Below are 20,444 nucleotides of genomic sequence, written 5' to 3' on the forward strand. Positions count from 1 at the left end.
AATGATGTAATCAGAGGCTGGAATCAGCCCAACATTTCTTGATGACTTTTGGCTGCAGCATATCCATCCTCTCCCTTCTGATCATTCCACACAAACTTTTGTGGCCGTTTTGGCTTGGGATACTGACAGTTATGACACTTGGCTTCTGAAGGTATAATGCCTAGCTGGTGCCGTCCAAAACTCAAATCAGATACTACACATGCTACTTATTAAAATGTGTTATCTCTCTGGTGAAAAAAGCACTAGAGAGAATATTAGGCCTTCCTGTAAAAGTAAAAGGTTCTTTTTAAAACAGAAAGGCAGCAGCAGCAAAAAAAACCTTAAAATCATGTTTTATACTAATCTTCTTTGAATGTACAGGAGCATTGGTAGCCATCAGTTTTCATGGCAAACCTGCTTTTGATCTTCATAGCAGTATATCAAAACAGGCATCTGGGAAGAGGGTGAAGAACAGAGTAGTGCTTTCCAATCCTAATTCCCCCTAATTAACCTGGGATTGACACATGTCTATTACTCTCCCAGAATAAGATTAGACATATTTGTATCCAGCCCAAGTGATAGTCTACTGTTGCAGCAAATCTTTGTGCCAATAGCTAGCCACTGGGGCAACATAAAAGGTGGCATAGGATGGTTTTATCACCTTGTTAACAAGTCAGTCCTGACTCCTGGTAACTGCCTGGACAAATCCCTGCAATTTAGAAGTGGTTTGCCATTGCCTTCTTCTAAGGCTGAGAGAGTTTGATTGGCCCAAAGTCACTCTGGGAAAGCCAAGGGAAATCATCAAAACCATAAAAAAGCAAAACTTAGAAGATTTTGGACAGGTGATGCGACACCCAGAAAAATACGGCATACTTCACTTAATCCTCCAAGGAAAGATTGAAGGCAAATGAGGTCCAGGCAGGAGAAGAACATCATGGGTTCAAAACCTAAGGGACTGGTTTGGACAAAACTCAACAGCACTTTTTTGTGCAGCTGCTGATAAAAATAGGACCACCAACGTTCGATGATGGATATGGCACAACAAGAAGAAAGTCACTCTGCTGGCTTCATATCTAAAGTGGGCTAGAACTCATCTCTGGATTTCGAGCCTAACCACTACACCAAACTGGCTGTCTTCTGCCTATTAGTATCTACAATACATGGTAAAGACAGCAAGCCAACTCTGGCATATTGCAAGAAGTCCAAATGTCTGGTTGCTCAGTACATCTGGAACAGGTTTTGTGGAACATACAATTCTTCTGTTCTTTCTTGTTTGAATGAAGAAACCGAATGCCCACTTTGTCTCCTTTCTCTTGAAAGCTGCTGAAACATTTTACAAACTTCACATTGAGGTCAAAGCAGAGGTCAAAAAGGTGTCAGCCCTTTGAGGTAGTCCAGAAAAGAATAACTTTCTTTAGGGTAAGATTCCAATAAGAAAATCTTGTAAGTGCGAAAATATCTTTCTCCTTCCTTAATTTAATTCTCCCTAAAATTAGCAAGGATTCCTTCTGAAATTCTCCTTTGGATTCAGAGTTCATGATCAGCGTGCTGTCTAGATTGCTGCCCTTCTTCCTGTCTTTCTCACATACCATTACATTGGGTGAGGTTTACTGAGCATTGGAGACATACTGGGAATTTCAGGGCTTGAGAATACTTGTGAAAGTATTGTGGAACAATCAATTATATTCTGATACTTATATATTGATAGTCACATCAATGTCATTGCTTTGTTTATATATTTTACCCTGACATACTGTATGGTCCTGTGTTTCTAGTATCCCATAATTTTGCAAAGATTTCTCCTGAACCAACTCCTAACAATTGACAGAGATGGTAAAGACATATTGCAAACATGCATTTCTAAGACTGCCAGTCTCTATTCATTGCAGAGCTGTTTAAAGGACATACCCTGATATGGTATATAAGTGAATGACAGTTTTCATTTCAACAGTTAAAGGATTTCTTCAAATACAGATAGAAATTCTCTCATCCCTTCTGTTTAAGTAACAACAGCAATTTGGCATTTTCATGTGGAAATAGTTTATAAAAATCTTTACCAATTCCAATTTAAATCTTCTGAAGTGATTTTGAAGTTGGCATTTTAAATTTAAATTAAGTAGGCTTTGATCTAGTATGAATTTGGTGATTGCTATTATAAAACCCGGAAAACAAACAAACTCTAACTTTTTGCTTCTATCGTTATCTTGATTTTTGCAGCCTGGATCGGATGCCCCTAATGCAGCAGAATCAGCAGAACTTTTGAAAAACAAAGTTGGGCAGGAGCCATCTCACAGAAAAAATGATTCTCTTTAAATTATCAGGTCAGGTAAGTAAATATTTGGTCAGGTTCCTCTTTTCATTAATCTAAACCAAATGATAAGACATACAGTTAGGGAAGCTGCATAACACCAATGTACTTGCTTCTTTTTAATGTATAAATCAATTTTAAATAAACATAGCTTCACCAATGGACATTGTGATTTACAATGGATGTGAATTGCTATCTATGAAAGATGGCATGCAGAAAGGGAGGACTTGGAAGATCATTGCTGATAAATGTTAGAAAGCTGTTGGTCTGTCTGCAATGATTAAGTCCCAAGGAACATGTTTTGACCCCAAGTGTAAAGGTGCTGGCTTAGAAAGATGGAATATTACTTCGTTAACATATGGGAAAGAACAATGCATTTATTTACCATGTTCTAGTGCTTTCAGGGGAAACCAAAAAAGAATGACGGAGTGGATCAAGGCATTGATGCAGTGACCCCAGAATACCTAAAGGAAAAACAAACAAGAAGGTCAGGAGAGCGATCAAACTCTCCAACATGTCTCTTCAAACGATTCATTAAGTTCCATCAAATGAGTGAACAATTTTTAGTAGAAAGTGTTTTCTTTCATTGCAAAAGCTGGCGTGCTACCACACACACAGAGACAAGGGCAAATAAAAAAACAAAAACAGAAGGAAAATTCAACAGGACTAAATCCACACAAAGACACCCCTATCTTTGTTAAGTTTTGAAAAATTTATGCAGCAAAGCCATCTAAGTGTTAGATTTTTTTTACAAAATGTTTTTATATGTATCAATCCAAACACTATAATGAAGTATACCTTTGTGTTTCCTGGAACGGAATTTTATGTGGAGGAAAACCGTATCTCAAGTATCCATTTTCTATTCTTTCTTGTGTCTGGGTATTTGTTCATATAAATCAGCCAAGGAAACCATGAAAATTTGACACTGAATAAATTTAGCATTAAATATATGAATGCAATTAATAGTGGGGGGGGGTTAGTCATATAATTAACACAGGGAACTCTAGGCAGTTCCCAAAAGGCTCCAGATAATCTAAATATTCATCTTAGTAGCACCAGTCTAGAGTTTGGGAACCTTTTTGGAGTACGAATCATCCTTTTTTAAATGATTTTTTCTTGGGGAGTCAAAGGCTGCAGAAAACTTTGCAGGGTTATTATATTATTAGAAGTAGAGTTGGATTTTCAACTTTCCCCTGACATGTTCAAATATTTGACTCATTCATGAACTTTTTGTGTGAGCTGGTAATTGTAAGGTAAAGGTAAAGGTTCCCCTCACACATATTCGTTCCTGACTCTAGGGGGCGGTACTCATCTCCGTTTCAAAGCCAAAGAGCCAGTGCTGTCCGAAGACGTCCCCATGATCATGTGGCCAGCATGACTTAACGCCAAAGGCGCACGGAACAGTATTACTTTCCCACCAAAGGTGATCCCTATTTTGCATTTTTTACATGCTTTCGAATTGTTAGGTTGACAGAAGCTGGGACAAGTAACGGGGGCTTGCCCCGTTACATGGCACTAGGGATTCGAACCACTGAACTTCTGAATTGTAGGATGGGTATTTTTTCTTTTCCCTTTCCACACCAGGAGGGCAGTGTTTGGAGAGACCACTTCCTGAAATAATACTGTAAAAATAGCAGAAAACATTTGTTCTTGTTCCCTTCCATCTCCCTTCTCTCTCTTTTGTGTTTCATTTAATTCTTTTATTTATCCTCACGTTCTGACAACCATTCCTTCTCAGAAACTGCCATATGCTTTATAATTCAAGCAAACGTTCCCTTGAAATCTAGGGAGAGAAACAACTTAGATTTTACCTTGTTGCAGTGATGAAAATTTTATTTCCTAAATTTGCTGAGGTTTGAATGTCATTCACCACATTCAGAAATATTTTTAATCACATTGATCACTGTCATTTGATTTTTTGAATACATTCTAAAACAAACATTGCTATGTAAAAATAAAGTGACCAGGCAACTAATTCAGATATTCAGCAACTCAAATTACTCTTTATTTCTGTAATACTATGGTGACGGAAAGATACATGCAAAACAACAAAATCCAGTCCTCATAGTTAATTATGCTATTTTTAAGTTCATTAAGATCCCACATGAAAAAAATGCAATTTTTTAAAATCTTAAACCTCCAGCACCATCTTAGACCTTTTCTGTCCTTTAAGCTCTGAACTGCTGAAGTTTTATTAGATAGAGTAGGTTAATAAAACATGAAAACTGAGAATGGAGGAAATTCTCTGAAATATGAAAAGAAAATATTAAGTGTAACTTTACCTGCGTATCTCCCTGAAACATCTTTTTAAACCTATAACCTGAAGGGAACAATAAAGTCATCTCAATATTTTTCCTTGAATCTCTGGAGAGGAAGTGGTGAAAAGGCAACAGGTAAAAGTGTGGGAACATTTCATCGCCAAATACCAGATCAGTTGGAACTTGTTGCAAAGAACACACAGTGATATTGATTAATTCATACGCAAGTGTAGAAACTCTTATAAATGTATATGGTTAATATTCCAATTTGGAAACCTACGCCTGACCTTTTCAACTTACAGCAGGGAAGTGGGGATTTCACCCAGTGAGAGTCATCATGCTTTGGAAGGAATTAGCAAGCAGAACTCCTGCCAATTCAACATACTAAATGAAGCAGACATTTTTTTATACCCTGTTGCAGCTGGATGCCAAAATACTGCCAATGTTGTAGACAGTCTAGTTGCTGTGGCTCAAAAAATAATGAGAACCAGCTCTTAGAAGTTAATATTCAAAGCTTAAATTATTCTAAACGCTACCATAAATTTTGTACCTATTCCTAGGATTGAGCTGCCTTTAAGAATAAGAAAGATATAACCATGAATATATAAATTGCATTTCCTCGCTACAAGGAAGCTCAACCTATTCTTAAATGGAGGTGTCTACATGAATTTGAGAATTTCTTATTTTGGGAACACAAACAATGACAGTGCTGACCAGGGAGTAGTGTACTGGATTTCTACATGAGTTATCTGTTAACGTGGTCTTGCTCAATGTAATGCTTGATGACATTGATTGTCTTTTATTATGGCTTTGTTGGTAATGTGAGATCATTTGGAATTTCCAGATAGAAATGTCAGTATAGAATGTTACAATTGTGTTGTTTCTGACATTTGACAGTCTTTCATAGCTAATGATATGGAACTTGGATTGTTAACCTGTATCCATTAAGATTTTTAGCTGGGGTTGGTTTTTTTTTTTTTTTGCAACTACCCCCTCTGCAAAATGTAGACGTTTATGAGGAAGAGGCCTTTTCAGTGGGGTCTAGGATAACTCACCATAGCCAACTCGCTATGGCCCACTTGCCACAACCCACTAGCCACAGACAACTTGCCATGGACAACTCGCCTTGGAAAAAAATCGTCGTGGGATAATTTAATAATAATAACTTTATTATCATTGTACGTGTATACACAGTATACCCATACAACGAAATTCACTTAACACCAAAGACTAGGTCCAACACACATAACAATCCCCAAACACACTCCCACCCACCACAATTCCCCACCCCTAAACCACCCAAACATCCACACCACAGACCAAGTAATGCTGTCCAACAGCTCACTGATGGTAGCCCTTTAGTTCATGGTTGAGTGCAATTATAGCTCAAGGATAAAAACTATTCAGAAAACATGGTGTCCGAGTTTTAATTGTTCTGTATCTTCTGCCAGAAGGCAACAGTCCAAAAAGATTGTAAGCAGGATGGGAAGAGTCTCTGAGAATGTTATGCAACTTCCTCAAACAGCGAGATTCGAAGATGTCGTCCAGGGCTGGTAGCTGGAGCCCAATGATATTCTGGGCAGTTTTAATGATTCTCTGTAGAGCTTTTTTGTCAATGCTGTATTAGTAATTTCATTCAGTTACTTTTATTATTGGTGTCCATGTTTACATCAAAATTATTTTAACTCTTGTATTTCTGGATTGACTTCTTTATTTTATTATTATTGGCCACAGTTCCACTGAAATTAATTTAACTTTTGTATGTATTGAATTGTCCTGTGGGGAGTTGTCCTATGGCAAGTTGGCCATGGCGAGTTGTCCCAATCCATTTTCACTGATGGTGCAGCATTATCTTTCCCCAAGAGGTTTTACTAACTTCTACTCAATTAATATTTTGGGACCAAAAACATTTAGCTATAATGATATCTTTTTGTCTATTTAATTCTTTTAAAACAGCCTTTTAATTCTTACTCTTTACTGGGTATATATAATTATATATAATTATATAATATAATTATATTAGTGTTTTCTGATAGTGTTGTTTTGCATGTAATCTTCCCCCATAATCCGAATTCCCATAAACCATAAAAAACATAAACATGGTTTTTCTTTCCACCACGCAGACCTTCTTTTCTGTTAGGGCTGTGAGGAGATCATAAATATCTACTTTCATTTTAGATAAACCACAATTGATTGTGCCATGATCACCATTCACAGTTGGAAGCTGATTTACTACCACTACCAGACCTAGCATTTATTAAGGATGAACACTAAGGATTAATCATTTCAGGGTGTTCAATCTGAAATAGCAGCTGTAAATTAAAATTTCAGCTTTAAGCTCATATAGCCCAGTTGTATTTAATCCTTCCCTCTAAGTAAACATTGCCTCTTACCCTGCTATTGAACCCATCAGCATTTTGAGTAATTTTGTAGAGCTGGGGAAACCTAAGCATGTTGTCCTGGGAGCACGATCGTTCAAAGATTCCCAAGGTGAAGGGAGGTAATGCTGTGAAAATCTAGAAAAAACAAAGGCAGTAATTAAAAATAACAGACCATTAACTTTATAAACAAGTTGAAAAGTATACGTCATACCTGGAAAGAATCCCGGCATTATTAAAATCCACACCAACAGCTTTACTAAATTCAGTTGTGCTGAATCTAAATTAGATGCCCAAAGCAGACAAGTTTTTATCATATGTGCTGGACAGCAAAGCAGAAGGCTGCAGCGGACTGAAGGAAAGAGTCCCTAGACTTCCATTCAATGAAAAAAATAAAAAAGAGGCCTCTGAATCAACAGCTTTTAAAGGCAATTCAGAATACACCTTAAGCCAGCGGTCACCAATCTTTCTGGCACCAGGGACGGGTTTTGTTGAAGACAATTTTTCTATGGGCCAATGTGTGTGTGGGGTGATTTTGTGCACAACCTAGATCTCGGCCATGCGCTGATGAGGCTTCACTCACTTGCCTGCTGCTTGAGTGGCCTGGTTTCTAACAGGCCATGGACCGGTACCAGTCTGAGGCCTAGGAGTTGGGAACCCCTATTTGAAGTTACCTTTAACAGCCTAGATTGATTACTGCTATTGTGTATTTTGAAATAATATAAAATGTTCAAGGCTAATCTATAGCAACTGAGTAAAGACTGTCTCCTCAGTTTTGGTCACCACAATGTAAAAAAGATGTGGAGACTCTAGAAAGAGTGCAGAGGAGATCAACAAAGATGATTAGGGGACTGGAGGCTAAAACATATGAAGAACGGTTGCAAGAACTGGGTATGTCTAGTTAAATTAAAAGAAGGACTAGGGGAGTCATGATAACCGTGTTCCAATATCAGGGGTTGCCACAAAGAAGAGGAAGTCAAGCTATCCTCCAAAGCACCTGAGGACAGGACAAGAAGCAATGGGTGGAAACTAATCAAGGAGAGAAGCAACCTAGAACTAAGGAGGAATTTCCTGACATTTAGAACAATTAATCAGTGGAACAACTTGCCTCCAGAAGTTGTAAATGCTCCAACACTGGAAGTTTTTAAGAAGAGATTGGATAACCATTTGTCTGAAGTGGTATACGGTTTCCTGCCTGAGCAAGGGGTTGGACTAGAAGACCTCCAAGGTCCCTTCCAACTTTGTTATTCTATTCTATTCTCAGTTCTTTTCATGACAGGTAGTTCTTAATTAATAACAATTGCTTAGCAACCATTTGTAGTTACAGCAGACCTCCACAGAGCTACATATGATCTGTTTTCAAAGTTCTAACATTTGCCTTCTCTTTTGCACTTTGGAATCTTGGCAACTGCCTTCCATTTATGGCCATTTGCAGCATCTCATGGTCATAAGACTGTGATTTTTGGCAGTCTTTGCTATTTTCTGCTTTTTTACTTCTAGTTTCTAGCAAAAAATGCCCAATGGAGAAAATGGACTTGTGTAACAACCACTGCATATACTTAACAACTGCTGCAATAAAAAGTTGTAAAATTGGGCGTGGTCATGTGGTAACCCATTTAACGACTACCGCACTTACAACTGTCATTCTGGATTCAATTACAGTCATAAATTGAGGACTACTTATAGTCCACTTCTAGGGAAATTGTTTTATAAACAATACATATTAAATTAATTCATTTACAGTCTGCCTGTTAATAATTTCCAGACAAGTGGACAAATAGTTTGGGTTCATAGGAAGCAAAAGCAAAGAAGAGAGTAATAAAATTTATGAAATGAATTACAAAAATTTAATTTATTTTCAGAATCCTTCTGTGCGGGTGATAAGCAATTTTGAAAATATGATAAACATTCATGCATTCATGTGTGCTTGAATTTTATAGTTATATTTAATCTATATGTTAGTGAAGGGACATAATAATAGTAGAATAGGTGGGACATAATAGTAGAGTCAGTAGAAATGTTTGACTTGCTGTTTTGCTTCTGTAAGAATTGCTTTGCTAAGAATTGGTACTGCCTCTGCCATTTGCTTCTACCAGTGATCTAACTTCTGCTATCTTGTTTTTCTGTAAAACTCCATGCCTGGTACCCGTGTTGCTAAGCACCCAGCTCCTCTGTTGCTAAGCACTCAACCCCCCCCATACCTTCCTGCATGGCCAATGCAGGGCGTCAAGGAAGGCATGGGCCAGGGGGCCAGAAATGGGTACTAAGCTGATGTCTCTGAAGGTATAAAAGGACGCCATACCTTCTCCAAGGTGTGACCTTTCACTGCATGCTCTTTGTCTGTATGTAGTGTTATGGTCTACCCAGCTCTTCTTTGTACAAATTAAAGCTGATATTTTTCCAAGCCTCTTCTTGAGTCTCTCTCTTTGGCATTCTGGTGACTCAAGTACATTTTGGGACCTTACATTTCAGTTAGTGAGTATTCTTGTGTTTAGTAGCAGTCTCAGCTGTAAATTAGTGTTCAGATTGAATATGGAAATATTTTTATGGCTCAACATTTATACTGGCATTTGGGGAGATTACATTTAGGATTAAGCTACTTACACCCAGAGTAATTTTTGTATGCATAGTAGTACTCTACATTTTAAGTTAATTTTTGTATTGTCATTCTGAGTAGGTTAGGTCAGGATTTGGCTTTTTCAAGATCCCTTAATAGTTGTATAATATTTCCCAAGATATCATAGCTTAACATATTTTTGAAACCAAGGAATCTTTTTAATACTCAGTGATAATTTTTCAACTAAATTATGATTCAGAATCGGTATATGATGATTTTAAGATTGAATTTTGGTATTCTGTAGAAGTTAGTGTTAAGGTTCAGCTTTCTTGAAGAATATTTAATAGCTGCTATTCTGATCCAGAACAGGTTTTTTAAATATATATAGTTAGTTATAGCCTTATATTTACATGGGATGAAGGCTGAGTGTGGAGAGAGCATTGTGTTAAATATTTAAAATGGTATTTCTAAAAGGTTAGGATTAAGGTTCTGCTTCCTTGACATTGGTGGAAAAATGTAATATGTGCTTTTAAAACTGTGCATGCAGGATCTTTTAGATTGAATATTTATACTGGCATTTATGTAAAGATAGGAGTACATTAATGCTTCCTGGATGCTGACAGTAAAATCCAGTATGTGCATTCTGTGCATATGGTGCATCCTTGGATAACGGATATGAAGATTAGTTACAGCAAATGAATGAATGAATGAATGAATGAATGAATGAATGAATGAATGAATGATTTGAAATTTTATATATAGTAAGAAATCAAATGGATCAGCAGACAAATCAACCAGATTTTTTTTCACTTGAGGTGCAATTTATGAAGCTCAGATTATCACACTTCATACTTATACTGTATTATACATCAGACCTAGGTCTCTAGAGAAATCTATAATGCTTGAAAGAGGGAAGGAAACAGAAGAAGAGAATGTCCAGCAGCAAAGTGGATGGGCTCACTTATAGTAGTGATAGCAATAGTAATAGCACTTAGACCAGTGGTGAAATCCAATTTTTTTTTACTACCGGTTCTGTGGGCGTGGCTTGATGAGCATGGTGTGGCTTGGTGGGCGTGGCTTGGTGGGCATGGCAGGGGAAGGATACTGCAAAATCCCCATTCCCACCCCATTCCAGGGGAAGGATATTGCAAAATCTCCATTCCCACCCCACTTTGGGGCCAGCCAGAGGTTGTATTTGCCGGTTCTCCAAACTACTCAAAATTTCCGCTATTGGTTCTCCAGAACCTGTCAGAACCTGCTGGATTCCACCCCTGACTTAGACTTATATACCGCTTCACAGTGCTTTACAGCCCTAAAGTGGGCTAAGTGGTTTACAGAGTCAGCATATTGCCCCCAACAATCTGGATTCTCATTTTACTCACCTCAGAAGGATGGAAGGCTGAGTGAGCCAGTGAGAATCGAACTGCCGAACTGCAGGCAGCCAGCAGGCAGCAGAAATAGCCTGCAGTACTGCATTCTTAACCACTGCACCACTGATGGTGATGAGTGCACCATTGGAAGATCTGAAATACTAGCTGACAGACCGACTGTCATGAAGCAAATCTATCTATGTTGACACCAACAAGGTGGCACGTATTCAATCAAAACAATTTTAAGTTTAAATTAAAGCTTGCATAGTGTTGAGTGATTCTTAAGTTTCAATATTTGTATTGACATTTTGTAGTGGGGCAGATTAGGGGAAGAATTAGGCTTTCTTGAATAAATGGGTAGACCAGTGCCTGCAAAAAATAAATGGGTAGATTGGTACTGCTCTGCAAGCAGTTAAAAGCCTGGTAGTCCAGTACCTCTGCTAAATCCTAAATAATTGTCACATGACCATCAAGCTACGCCCACAAAATAAGCTATGCCCACAGAACCAGTAGTAAAAAATTTTAGAACCCACCCCTGAGTAAACTACACAGACGTGAACAGCCCTAGCTGGAATGTCATCCCCAGTTTGGCCTGTTATCCAGTGGAGGGCGGAGAACACTTACCACATTGTAGAGCCCGATGCACCAGCGCTCAAATAAAATCTGCCCAGAGAATCCATTAACGAATGCAAACCAAAGCTGAAATAGAGAAAGGTTGCACAAAGCTTTAGATCAGTGTGACACAACATATTTCTACACACTGGAGAAGCACATGGAATGTGGACATCGTTTGGAAGCAGCTGCTGAGCAAATTCTAAAAATAAGCGCTCACAGTTGTTCTTTCTAAAATAGAGAATACTACAGGAGTGTTGGAACAATCTGTAGAATTTTGCATCATTACACTAAAATAACAAACTTGTAAGCATATTCAACGATTCGTCAGGGCTAGTAAATTCTTATTGAGTATTCTTTAGCACTACAAGCTAATCTGGTTTCAGCCACATAGCATGTAAAGCCTAACCGCATGCCAAGAAAAATAATCCTGTAAATACATGATACTATTCCAATGGCCTATGTCTTACTCAGGTTCTCTCCCACCTTAGGATTTGAAATGGATGAAGAAGTTGAAAAGACTACTTTTAACAAACAAACAAACAAACAACAACAACAACAACACAATTCTGGTTCCAAATAGTGATCTGGGTGGCAAAGTCTGATGCTTCAAAGATTCCGTGGAGTTTCAGCATTGCTATGCAAAATGAAGACTTAGAAATCAGAAGAAATCAAAGTCTAAAGCTATGCATTTTATAAACAATTGGCAATAAGCCAGTAGCACTGAATTCTGAAATACTTATACTGAATAGAAGAAAACTCCTTTGCATTTGTACAATTAGTTTGACAGTTTTGTAGATAGGACTATGTCAGGGTTCCAAATAACGCCCTCAACGAAAGAAGACTCAGAGGCTTGAGTTTCCTCAAAGTTCCACTTTATTAGAGATGTCATATTGGCACATCTGGGAAAACCCAAATCTGAAAGTTTCCAGGTTTTTCCCACCCAAAAGAAAGTTTAAGTCCCTGCCCATTATCCACATATCCATCACATGATCCAATCAGGCACCATCCAAAACTGGAGATGCCTCTCAGTCACCTCATCGCAGCTGCAGGGCAAGGTGGCCTTGATTCTCTGAGAAAAGAATATTATTTCGATTATATATCACCCACACTCTATGCAATCCCCCCTCCCATTTTCCCACAGTAGAAAATGTGGCAAGCCAGAAGGCCCAAATGTAAAAGATGGCTTCTGGTCTGACAGACTAAAGTATTACTTAAATACATATAAAACAAATACAATCCAAAGTTGCACAAGTAGAGATAAGTTTCCAGTCCAGTTCTGGAAAGAGTAGTAACCTTCTGCAGCAGGTTGGAGTTACCTTCTATTGGGTGAGGTTGGAGGGGGAAAGAATTGTGGTGTAGGAGTAGGAAGAATCTCATCCAAAGATTGTCTGTTCTGCTTTCAGAAAGGTTTAGTTAAACAGTATATTATGCCTACTTAATTTTGGCAATTAAAATGACTCTCAGCTTTTCTAATCCGCGTTTATGCAGGAATACGCTGAATCACCAAACAAAGTCAGGTCTGGATGTATCACCAATGTTTAATTTGCAACAAATGGGTATCAGGAAAAATCGAGGAAGAACTTCACAAAGTCAGCGCTGAGAGCTATCGCCTCTCAGCATCTTTTAAACAGTTTGCCCTGCCCTCCAGTGGCGCGTCTCAGCTGTTTCGGCGAGTTGCAGCGCTTCCTGGATCATGCCACTTCATCCTCCACCGCTTTCTCCAACGTAGCCGTGTCTCCCCTGACATACCATCCCATGTCGCAGCCTAAACACATCCCGAGACGATCACCACCACCACCAAATGAACCGGTATCCCGCCACCACTCTCTAACACGGCCGGTGCTAGCCACTTCCCTGAGAGCTCAGGTTTGGGGGACGTATGTTCAAGCCTTTCCCCCTCCAGAATGCGTGTCGAGCCGTGGCTGGGCTCGACAATGACACTTATGTTATTTTAGGGAATAGGAAATTCCACAACTGTAGAAGAGGCACTTACTGAAATTTAGATCCACTGAATGGCTATTTTGTTTTTTAAAAAGAATTACTTTCCATATTAAATTATGGGATAATTTAAAAAACTATACTAGACATTATGTCAGAAGGGTATAGTTACGTGTCAGGTATTTAAGAGCCAAAAGCTGAAATCTGACTTTTGCCAAGTAATCAATGGACTTTTCCCTCTCTGTCCCACTCTGGAGCCTTTTCAGATACTGTAAATAAATAAAACAAATAAATGTGTTTTTGCTTCTATCCTTGGTTAATAGACCCAAGTGCGGAATTTTGAGTAGAATTCATCGGTCTTGATTGCCAAAAGCTTTGACTTTGATCCCAAAGTTCACATTTGCAAATGCAGTAGCAATAATACTATACAGAAATGGTAGATCAATTAGTGTAAATCTAATACTTTAACCAGTGGTTTCCTGCTGTAGACATGCAATAGAATTGAGATGAATTCTAAGATCTGCTGAAATGAAATTATGTACATATTGTGAATTTGATTTCCCCAGACTTCTTCCAACTCTTCCATTCTATGATTCTGTAACAGAATTAAATATAGAATATACTTAATGATAACTGTCTAACTGATAGTGGTTATCAGACAAAACCATTTGGAGATATAATCTTGCTTTATACTGATAAGCTAACTAACCCATATAGCATTGTGGTCACCCATCCAAGCCATTGTCTTAAGTCACAGAAGACAGATATATTATAACATAAACTGTAGCTCAGTTTCTTCACAGTTTAAGGCAGGGGTCAGCAACCTATGGCTCTGGAGCCGCATGTGGCTCTTTTACCCCTCTGCTGCGGCTCCCTGTCACTCAAAATATGCGTCACAACCACAAATGTGCGACACCCGCCAGCACACGATTTGTTCAGTTTTTCAACCCCCGGTAGGCCAACCATGGATAAATCCAAGAAAAGAAAAGTTTCAGAAGAAAACAGAATGTTTAATTCAACTACATATGCTAGTTTTGTAGCCGCTCAAGAAATATTCAGGCACGGGAAGGGTTTTGTGGCTCCCAATGTTTTCTTTTCTGTGGGAAACGGGTCCAAATGGGTCTTTGAATGTTTAAGGTTGCAGACCTCTGGTTTAAGGCATATCTATCTCCTGTAGGTTAAACAACCCACCTGAAGTTCAGTGGCTGTGTCCTACAAAATCAATATGTTCTTCCAGGTTTTTTTAAATTATTCCATGTCTGACATCAGATTTAATTTGGGAACAAGTATATTGATAGAGACTAACAGGTAGATTGAGAACTAGACATACTCTGAAATTATATCTAACTTCAATCTCATAATATTTCCAGAATGATGGGAAAACTCCTACATGCCCAAACCAGTCATCTCCCTTCTTCTCAAGGGCCTTGACTTTAACAAGAATTGCTAAAACTATGCAGGCTAGCAACTGACCACGGTTGACTCAGACTTGGTGAACCTACAGGAAAACCTGCCAAGCATAGCTCTGTGTGCCAAGCCCCTGGGGGGCTGCAGACCACAGCTATGAAACTGCTATGAGCAAAAGCATCCAGAGTTATTAAATGTCTTTTCTTATCTGAGAAAAAATCCTTCTTAAATTTTATTTTGTTCCATTAACTATTTATTGCCTGCTGGCCAGCCTGCCTTATCAAAATGGCCAGCCTCATTATCTATAAAATAGTTGCAGAAAAGAAAATTCTGAAGGTTCCTTGAAAAGACATTCAAATTCAAGTATAGTCAGATTTAAAGCTGAAAATCCAATGGGAGAAATATGAAGGAGACAGGGGCAGGCCATTCCCAGCGAAGGTGGCTCCGGTTCCCATGTTCAGCCCAAGAGCTGGAGCTTTGGCAGCCCTGTACTGCAGCTGTTTATTTATTAATTTTTATTTATTTATCACATTTATACAGCTGCCAACTCTTGAACTGTGACTACAAATAGCAATAGCACTTAGACTTATATACCGCTTCACAGTGCTTTTTACAGCCTTCTCTAAGAGGTTTACAGAGTCAGCATATTGCCCCCAACAATTTGGGTCCTCATTTTACCCACCTCGGAAGGATGGAAAGCTGAGTCAACCTTGAGCCTGGTGAGATTTGATCTGCCAAATTGCAGGCAGCTGGCAGACAGCAGAAGTAGCCTGCAGTACTGCATTCTAACCACTACTCCACTGCGGTTCTTATATAAAAAGTAGAGTAATAAATATCCCCCCAAATCCCAAAATACAATCCAAGTGAATAAAAAATGTCCCCCTCAACAGTGGAGCCATCTAGCCAAGTCTCTGGTTCCATTGGTGTACCAGTGATATCTAATCACCTAACCAGGTGATACCAGGTGATTTGATACCCTTTCAGAATATCAAAAGGGATGGGGCTGTTGCTACTTAACGCCAGGTTGGCCTGCAATAAAGCTGTAATAGGATTGTAACTGAGTCCATTTACCTTCTCTTTACCTTATATTTTTTCCAGCGTTACAGACTTCTTCACATAATTTGTCTAAGTAGGCTAATTTGAGCCTCAGCATTTGTGCTTTGAGTGAAAACTCTGAGTTAATTTTGTCCATAATCCATTTGCTTGTTGTTGTTGTTTTTTGTTTATTTGTGGTATTCTCAGGAATCTTTGCCAATATCACATTTCAAAAACATCAGTAATCTTTCTATCCTACTTCTACAAAGTCTATCATTCACTTCCATAGTGTTACAGAAAACAACATTGCCCCCGCTATTTTGATCTCACAGCGTCTGAATCAATGGTGGGATTCAGACAGTTTGCACCTATTTGGGAGAACCGGTTGTTAACTTTCTAAGCAGTTCAGAGAACTGGTTGTTGGAAGAAATCTTATTTTGTTTTTTTTCCACTTTACAGGGCTAATCCTGTAAGGAAGGCAGGAAGGAAACATTCTGGTGTTGTTTCTAGCCTAATCTTTATTGCCCTGCTTACAGAAACTGCCTCTCTGGTTAACCCTTATTACATTGTAACAGCTAAGGCGAAGCGCCCATTGACGTGAGTGACATTGAGTTGGCCACGCCCACATGGTCACATGACCACCAAGCCACGCCCACCGAGCTGGTCATTAGGGCAGAGAACAGGTTGTTAAATTATTTGAATCCCACCACTGGTCTGAATATCTTTTCCAAGGTCTTCCTGGCTGTTCTATAAAATGCTAGTGTGCAACATATTTTGTGACTGCTTGAGCCTTTACTATTGATGGTTGATTCTAAAGGCAGAAGCTATCCATCGCTTCGGTATCTTCATTGTTGAAGATGGATAAATAGCTAAAAATGAAGCTACTTGAACAAGATTCTGAGCAATTTCATTTGCAACTAATGGGATTACATATAATTATTATGAGACATTTAAAGTCTGAAATAAACTAATTTATTTAAATGCTAATTTATTTAAATATGCCAAGATGATGAGATAACAAGCCACCTTTTTTAAATGCATACATTTATGCAAAATAGCTTAACAATGGATAGAACTATCCCTCCACCACCCATCCTGCTGAAGGATATGGGTGCTTATGAAACTATGGTTACCAACAACTATCACAGGCTCCTATTATAGCTGTAGAATATATGGGGAACATATTAAAATCTAAAAATAACAGTTCTTCCCACTGATATTCACTTAATTTGCATGACTTTTCCAAATATATTTACCCTAACAAAGCAGGTTATTTTTATCATATGGTATTTATTTATAATACATCATTTTAAAATCTTCTTTGTGATGAATACATTTCAGGAATGTATATAATACCTCTGTAATGGAAATGCAGTACCCACTTTATTCTTATCATGTGAATACAAATAAAGGATTCCTCTCTTAATTTAACCTAACCTATGGTTAACCTAATAACCATAGATTGTATGTGAAATAGTTAAGGGATATAAATTGGCAAAATACTGAGCTTTATTTGCATACCAAACCAGGTCCTTGAAATCTAGCAGTTGTGTTTGCACAATGTATTAGTCTTGATTAGGTTTTTATGGCTTAGAGCATTGTGCAAATATGCTAGTTTGGTTACTTTAAGATTCCATGCATTGTCTTGTGTTAATGGATTAATTACCAGACCAGGTCCTTACAATTTAGCAGTCATGTTTGCACAATGCATTAATCTTGATTAGGTTTTTATGGTTTAGCTTTAGCACAATCAATCCACATTAATGGGATTGATTCAACAACACATGTGTTGTGTGAATCTAGTCTGACTAAAACGAAGAACATTACAGAATTTTATATACATTATAGATAGCTGCATGTAAATAAAACACGATACTTCTTTCTCAAGAAAATATTCCGTGGATTAGATGAAATGGTCTGAGACCCACTAAAGTTTATGAGATAATATATTTGTTTGTGAATTGGGGTCCAAACTGGCAAAGGATGGGATGAGCTTTCCCAAAGGTGCTTTTCCAAAAGGCAACTGAACTTTGGTTTTTTCCCTCCCTTGGAAACATTTAGTTTCTCATCCAAGAAACTTCTTCAGTTCTGAGGAAACTGAAATGGTGGGATGAGCTATAAATAACCCAAAAGGCCAAACAGTGTTTTCAGACTCAAATCCTTTTGTCTGAACAACAAGTGAGGAATTTTATATAAATCCATTTATGCATGTCCAAAAATACTCCATGCCTGTTGTCAGTATAAAAAACTTGGCAAGTCACCATCTTTTACTTGCTTCAGCAGTATTTAATTTTCTATACAAGTGGCCTTCCTTTTCCAAAGCCTATATCTGGATGCCAGGATCAGCATATCAGGAATGAATTCCCCTTATGTCATAAATAGACAAATTTGTAGCTGCTCAGTCCAAGCACGTTGGTTTAATATCAGTGACTTTCAACAGAGCAGAAATGTTTTACAACTAAGTACAAGTACTTAACTGTGTTGTTCAGTTCAAGACCTTAAGACTCGAATAAGAACCTGGATTGCTTTCTGTGAAATGTGGGAAGATTTTTTTTCCCCCACGAAGAAGTCTAGGGAATAGCTGACCTCTAGAGACAAGAGAGTTTTGCATCACAGTCAGACTAGCCATCAAGAGGCCCTTCTGCAACTTCTAAGCAGATCTGGAGACTATCAACTGTAATGTGTCATCCAGTGGAATCTGCCATCATAGGTCTCCAAATTGTAAAGTTTAAGAGAGTCTGAACAGAGACTTTTTAAATATTCTGCAAAAGCATGAAGATGGTAAATGCATTAGGCCTCCTTCAACTTGAGTTAATTCATTAGCCTGTTCTCTCTCTCTCTCTCTCTCTCTCTCTCTCTCTCTCTCTCTCTCTCACACACACACACACACACACACACACACACACACACTTGCTTTTAGCTGCTCAGCAGTTCAAAAACGTAATGTATCACATCCAAGCTAACTAGTATAGGCATCTAATTGATATCTACTTGCATAGCAATGCTTGATTCAGCACCAGTAAATACACCATGTTCAAAATACAACTGAACAACTGAAATGTAAAATTTTATGCTGATTTTTTTGTTTTTACAAAACTAGGGAAAGAGGGGGGGAAAAGAGTTGTTTAAATAAGCACTGTAGGTCTGTCAGTACAGAAATCATATACTTTACATCCCCAGTGTTTTTTCATAATTCAATATTGGTATTTTATACCCCATCGAAAGGTGTTTCTCTATCAACCCAAACTGGTCAACAAATAAACTTTTTCATACTGAATTGCTTTCTTCAACTCATTTTTGTACAATGAAATAATTGTACTCCTTAGTTTATTTATCAGGAGTTTAACATCGTTAAACTGTTTGCAAATAACAGTTTAATATAGGTTCTTTTGAAGCTTGCAATAATTATAAACCAGTTCCTAATTGACTAGCAACTTGCATTAAGAGAAAGATATGCTTCTAATGTGCCGTAGACAATCTGTTACCTCTTTCATCAAATGTGTAGCATTTCAGCTGCTATATAAAGCCACATGATTGATAGACAGAGATGTCTCCACTGATGAAGGAAAGGATTACGGCAAGGGCATGCATTCAAGAGTTCGGTTTTGTAAATATCTGGATGTTTTCTACCATGTTATCTTGGTCTTGTTACTCAGCCTTTGAACTTTGTATCTGAAAATACTTTAGTGATTACAGTAGTTTTCATGCAGCTTCTCAAATGTGGATTAGCTACAATACTAAGAAAGAAGAGACAACTCAAAAGCACTGAATGGCCTGGCAAAAGGTAATCCTATGATTACAAACTGAATGTCTCAAGAGTCTAGGGTATACTGCATTTGGGGGGGGAGGATGTTAAAGCAATGATGAGCACATGTGTTATAAGCAAACTATTGGCAAGTGATCATATAATCTTCTAGTTACTATTCAAAGATTCCTTTCAGCCTGTGCAAGATAATAGGAAGCTGCTTCATACCGAGTCAAATTATTGATGTATATAGTTCACTATTGTCTACGGTAAGCTTCCCTCAACTTAATTTCAGAAGGCCTCTACAAACCAACCTTTGTCAAGAGCTATTAGTGTAAGCCTTCCAGTCACAAGGGTGGAAAGTTAAGGGAGAAAGATTCAAAGAGAGAAAATAAAAATTAGAAAATGGTTATTTTGAACTATGCCCCTTGTTTTGGTTAAGCCATATCTACAATTGTCATATATTTCATCCAAGTTATTACTAACAGAACTGAACGTCATAATTTCTTCTAGTCACCCAACTGATTTTCATATGTACCAACAACACAGAATCATGTATAACTGGTTTAGTCACACATAGGTATTTTATCAGACCTCAGGGCTAATGTAAAGAAAACTAAGGGGCTGCCACTGACTCTAGTACAAGCATTTCCACAGTGGTGCATATATGTTGGGTGCCACTGAGGATAGATCGATCATCTTAACCTTTCCCCTTTTAGAAGCTCTGTAGCTATGTCTTTCTTTTTTCTCCTATATGCTCTCCTCCACTGAAACAAAGAATCCCATTGGCATCAAGAGGAGAATTCCTCTAATGAAGATAAAAATGTCAGAGAGATAAATACAAGATAATGTCA

At 38.1% G+C, this 20,444-nt stretch overlaps 1 protein-coding gene across 8 annotated transcripts in view; it reads right to left on the reverse strand.

Annotated features, from left to right (window-relative positions):
* The window catches only part of ATP8A2 (ATPase phospholipid transporting 8A2), a 377,887-nt gene that overhangs the window by 112,352 nt on the left and 245,091 nt on the right, over positions 1 to 20,444 (reverse strand). For all 8 annotated transcript variants that reach the window (XM_034410593.3, XM_034410583.3, XM_087894716.1 and 5 more), the window contains 3 exons: positions 11,475 to 11,549; positions 6,939 to 7,061; positions 2,673 to 2,751 (listed from right to left, as the gene is read on the reverse strand). In XM_034410593.3, coding sequence (XP_034266484.1) covers positions 2,673 to 2,751; positions 6,939 to 7,061; positions 11,475 to 11,549 — 277 coding nt within the window. The remainder of the gene's footprint in view (positions 1 to 2,672; positions 2,752 to 6,938; positions 7,062 to 11,474; positions 11,550 to 20,444) is intronic.

This window comes from Pantherophis guttatus, chromosome 5 (assembly GCF_059756535.1).
Source record: "Pantherophis guttatus breed Tessera chromosome 5, ASM5975653v1, whole genome shotgun sequence".
Classification (NCBI taxonomy): Eukaryota; Metazoa; Chordata; class Lepidosauria; order Squamata; family Colubridae; genus Pantherophis; species Pantherophis guttatus.